At 36.0% G+C, this 5,409-nt stretch overlaps 1 protein-coding gene across 1 annotated transcript; it reads left to right on the forward strand.

The window, feature by feature from the left end:
- On the forward strand, nucleotides 1–3,232 carry LOC111999601 (receptor-like protein 6). The gene has a single exon (XM_024031733.2). The coding sequence runs from the start codon at nucleotides 52–54 to the stop codon at nucleotides 3,016–3,018; it is 2,967 nt and encodes a 988-aa protein (XP_023887501.2). The 5' UTR covers nucleotides 1–51; the 3' UTR covers nucleotides 3,019–3,232.
- Nucleotides 3,233–5,409: the final 2,177 nt, after the last annotated feature.

Raw genomic sequence — 5,409 nt, forward strand, 5'->3', positions numbered from 1 at the left:
CCATTTTCTTTGTTATACACAAGAGTGCTAAACATAGATAACTCAGTCATTATGGGGCCAGCACTATATTCCTTCATGTTCTTGAGCTCACCTTTCCTACTCTTCTTTTTTCATCTCACTCGCTCCTCTTCTATGCAGCCATGTCACTATGATGAGAGCTCTGCCTTGTTGCAGTTCAAGGAAAGCTTTATCATCAACAAGTCCGCCTCTATTATATATCCTTGTGTTTATCCTAAGACTGAATCATGGCAGCCCGAAGGACGAAGCAGTTGTTGCTCATGGGCTGGCATAGAGTGTGACCATGATAGTGGTCATGTGATTGGCCTTGATCTTAGTACTAGTTGTCTTTATGGTTCCATCAACTCAAGCAGCAGCCTTTTTCACCTTGTTCATCTTCGAATGCTAAACCTTGCCAACAATCATTTCAATTACTCTCGAATACCATCTAGAATAGGCAATCTTTCAAGTCTATTATATCTCAACCTCTCCAATTCTTTCTTCTCTGGTCAAATCCCATTTGAAATCTCACAACTATCCCAGTTGTCTTCCCTTGATCTATCTTACAATTCTTATTCACCTTTTAAACAATTGTTGGAACTCAAAAAGCCCAACTTCAACAGCCTAGTACAAAACTTAACCAACCTAAAACAACTTGATCTCACCATGGTAATCATATCTTCCCCACTTCCCAATGTTTTGGCAAATATGTCTTCGTTGACATCTCCCAATCTCCCTTGTTGTGGGTTGCTTGGGAAATTTCCAACAGATATTTTCCAACTACCAAATTTACAACTTCTTGAATTATCATACAATCCGGATCTCATTGGTTATTTGCCAAACTTTTACTGGAGCAGTCCCCTTAAGTATCTTGGAGTCTTGAACACAGGATTTTTTGGAGAAATTCCTACCTCAATAGGAAACCTTGAGTCCTTGGAATATTTGAATCTCAGAGATTGCAATTTCTCAGGTTTGATACCACCATCTCTGGGTAATCTTTCCAAGCTTACTACTCTAGATCTTTCAGATAATTCTCTTATTAGGGGACAGTTACCATCTTCTTTTGCAAACCTCACCCAATTGACTAGCCTAGCACTTTCCTTCATCAATTTGAGTAGTGAGACCTTTCTTTGGCTCAATAAGAATTCAAAAATTACTCATATGTATCTTAGAAGCAACAATTTAACGGGAGAAATCCCTCCTTCTTTGGCCAATTGGACTCAACTGTCTGCCTTAGAGCTAAGCTCTAATCAATTGACTGGTTCAATCCCACTCTGGCTTATGAACCTCACCAAATTAACTCAATTGAGCCTTGCATCAAATAAGTTGCAAGGTCCAATTCCAAGCTCAATATCTGAACTCAAGAATCTTCAACGTCTTGATCTTTATTCAAATAATTTGAGTGGCAAAGTGGATCTAAACACGTTATTTATGCTCAAAAATTTGATGTATCTACGCTTGTCATTCAACAAATTATCAGTGTTAACAAAAACAAATTCCAGTGCTAGTCCACCAAAATTGATCTCTTTGTGGTTGGCTTCATGCAATCTAGGACAATTCCCAAAATTCTTGCAGGGTCAAGATGGATTGATGTACTTGGATCTAGCCTTCAACAATATTCATGGACAGATACCCCAGTGGTTTTGGAAAATAGGTACTCAAACACTACTGTATTTGGATCTTGCTCACAATTTTCTAACTGGTTTTGACCAACCTCCTAGCGTTCTTCCATGGTCTAGTTTACTCGCTTTAAACATGAGTTCCAACAGGCTCAATGGATCACTTCCAGTTCCACCATTCTCTACTCTTCTCTATACAATCTCAGATAATTCACTGAGTGGAGAAATCCCATCACTGATTTGCAATTTAAGTTTGCTTCAGGTTCTTGATTTGTCTGGGAACAATTTAGGTGGCATGATTCCAAGATGTTTGAGTAACTTCAGCAGCTCTTTGTCAATACTAAAGTTAGGAAGAAACAATTTTCATGGCACCATTCCTCAATCATGGACAAGTGCAAGCAAATTAAGGATGATTGACTTGGGCCAAAATAAATTGCATGGTCAAGTGCCAAGATCGATGGCGAGGTGTGCACTACTAGAGAGTCTTGATCTTGGAAACAATCAAATCATTGATGCTTTTCCCTCCTGGTTGGGAGCTCTTCCTGAATTGAAGATTCTCATTTTACGATCTAATAGATTCTATGGTGCAATCAGGAGTCCTAAATTCAATTTTGCCTTCCCCAAGTTGCGCATTATTGACATGTCCTTCAATGGCTTTACAGGTAGTCTACCTTCAGAATTCTTCCAGAGATTGAATGCCATGAAAACTATTCAAACAGAAGCCTTATTATACATGGAAGCGCACATGAGTTATTATTTGAGGGGATTCGAGTACATGGATAACTTTGAGTACTCAATGACCATGACAAACAAAGGCTTGAGAACACAATACACTAAGATCATAGAATTCTTCATAGCCATTGATTTGTCATGCAACAGATTCGAAGGAGAGATTCCAGACTCCATTGGGACTCTAAAGGCTCTACATATGCTCAACCTTTCCAACAATATTCTCACCGGTCATATCCCGTTATCCATTGGAAACCTAACTCAGCTTGAATCTTTGGACCTTTCTCAAAACAAGCTCTCAGGAGAGATTCCACAGCAACTAGTACAACTCACTTTCCTTGCATTCTTGAATGTGTCTTATAACAACTTCACGGGATTTATACCACAAGGAAATCAATTTGATACATTTCCAAGAAGTTCATTTGAAGGGAATTCAGGATTATGCGGAAACCAGTTGTCAAGAAATTGTAAAGGTCCTACAACCTCATTACCACTACCTGCACCCTCTAACGATGATCAAAACTCTGCGTCTTCAATTGAATTTGGATGGAAAACTGTTGTAATGGGGTATGGATGTGGTACACTAATTGGAGTTGTTATTGGACACATTGTGTACACCACGAAACATGATTGGTTTGTAAAGAATTTTGGCATGAGGCATCGAAGAGGGTAAAGCACAAAAGGAGCAGGGGACGCAAAGATTCAATCTTCATTTCACAATGTTCTTTTAGTATTATTAAATTTTCTTTCCCCATTTTTGGTATTTTCTTAAGGTTTTGTAAAAATTACATTTTTAAGGTTATGTTAGGAAAGGGGTACGAGGCATATATAAGTATTGTACTAATTACTTTTTTTATTGAATTAAAATAGCTTGTATTTTATCATCAGTATATTCATTTTGGTTTCATAGAAGATGCAAAAAAAGCAAGCATTCCATGGAAGCTATGCACTTATGCTGTAGTGCTGTGTCCATAGATTATTAATGACTAAGTCTGAGTCCTTCCTTTTGACATTCCACACATGTTGGAAGGTGGCAATGTCGATCGTTGCTGTTGATTTAGGTCTTTGCACTGAGCCAAGTTTACTTTACTCTCGTGTCTCACACGCAACGCATTCCCCGACCATTGGAAGATATTATCAGAAAAAAAAAGCCGTGTGGGCTTTGCAAATCACCTCTTTGTCAAAGATGTAATTGGTAATTCTTCTTGGGCGGTTACTTAAATTCTTGTCTAAAGTTAGGTATCTGCCCAAGCTGAGAAAATAGATCGCAGCAAAGGAGAAAATAAGCTGGACACGGAACACATGTTTTTTCTTATCAAAATTTAAAAAATTAAGAGTTTGGTTTCCCAAAGAAATAAAATGGCCCCCCAAGGGCCCCAACAAAAATAAATAAATCTAAGAGAACTTTAAAAAATTGTAATATCTTGCAAAAAATAATAATAATGTTACAGGTAGATAATTATACAAATTTTATAAAAGACTCTTGTTGATACTTGATGTCCACTTTTGCCACAAATTTCCTATATGTCCAATTCAACCAACTTCCCTGTGGGCCCGATTCATATATTAAAATCTATTTTATTTTTTTCAAGCACAGCCCAAACTCATGCAACATAAGAGAAATTTGAGGGAGTGTAGTTTGAAAGGTATGAGTAGACTCTTTTTTAACCTAGCCCAAACCATGCATGTTCCAAAGTGGGTAGGGGACACTTGCAACACCTAAGACTCATGGAAAGGGTTTATTACCCAAAATTTTCACCTAATTGAAGGCTTTTAGTTCTAGCTATATGTGGCTAAACATTCTAACCAACCCGATTTAGCCCCTAGATGGACACCACTAAAGCAACTTCCAATACTCTAAATCAGATGGGGGAAGAGCAACCAAGACTCTAAACAAAAGCTCATTCAACCATCAGGGAGTTACATGATTCTGAGGTCTAAGGTTGAGAATAGTGGTACCAAGGAGTCTTCTCTCTCTCCCTCGCATCTCTTTCAAATTTCTATTATTGATGTATGTGAAGAAAAAGTTCTTGATTTAATGATTATGCATATTCTTCCACTCTTTGTTGTTTAGGACTTTGGTCCTGCTCTTGTGATGCACAATTAGCTTCTACTCATTAAATATTAGAATTTTAGACTTGACTCTCTCAAATTAATCACACTTTAAAGAACCCGGTAGGAGTTTTGGGCTCATTCTATCATTTTAGCCCTTGTTAGTTGTCACAAAAATGTCTCTAACAACTCTCAAATTTATTATTTGTATGGAAATGATACATGATAATCCTTTAGTGATTCTAATATAATTTTATTTAATTCATGTGGCTAAATTAATTAATTATCAAATTCAAAATTAAATACATATTTAGGAGTTTTAGTTTTTGTCAATCTAATTTGAAAAATGCACTTTTCATATTATATATTTATATGTTCAATAGGATGAGTTTTCAAAATTCTTTGCTTACTTTAATAGTTTTATTTTGTTGATGTACGAGACATGAAATAGTGCCAAGTCACATGATATGCCAATTGAAAATATAATAAAGTTTTTTAAGAGATTGATTGTAATGATAATTTCTTAAAATGATTCTTAATTGGTGTATTGGTTGTTGCTTTTGTTACTAATTATGGGTCAAATAATTATTGTATATGCTAGGCATCTAGCATGTATTCCACAAACGTGTTAATATTATAATTGGCCAATGATGTTATTTCTTTCAAAATATAAATCTAAATGTTTATGAGGTTAAAATTTTCAATAAAGTTAAAACTATGTCATTACACGTGAATAAGCTAATAATATATTACATATACTGTAGGGTTAGGATTTGTGACCTAAGCCCAAAACAATAAATTTGTAGAGTATAGGTGAAAGAACTAGGTTAAGTATTTGATTGACAACAACAAATCACAACTTTCAAACACAAGCCAACATGAATTTACACGTAAAGCCTGAAAATCCGAAGAGTTATATTATTGTTTATCTGATGAACAAAGGTTTTAGAGTTACAGTCAAGTTCTCTCTTTCTTTTTTGTTCTTCTTCTCTCGTTAGGAGCTTCTTTCCTT

This window comes from Quercus suber, unplaced genomic scaffold, assembly GCF_002906115.3.
Source record: "Quercus suber isolate HL8 unplaced genomic scaffold, Cork oak 2.0 scaffold_402, whole genome shotgun sequence".
NCBI classification, from domain to species: Eukaryota; Viridiplantae; Streptophyta; class Magnoliopsida; order Fagales; family Fagaceae; genus Quercus; species Quercus suber.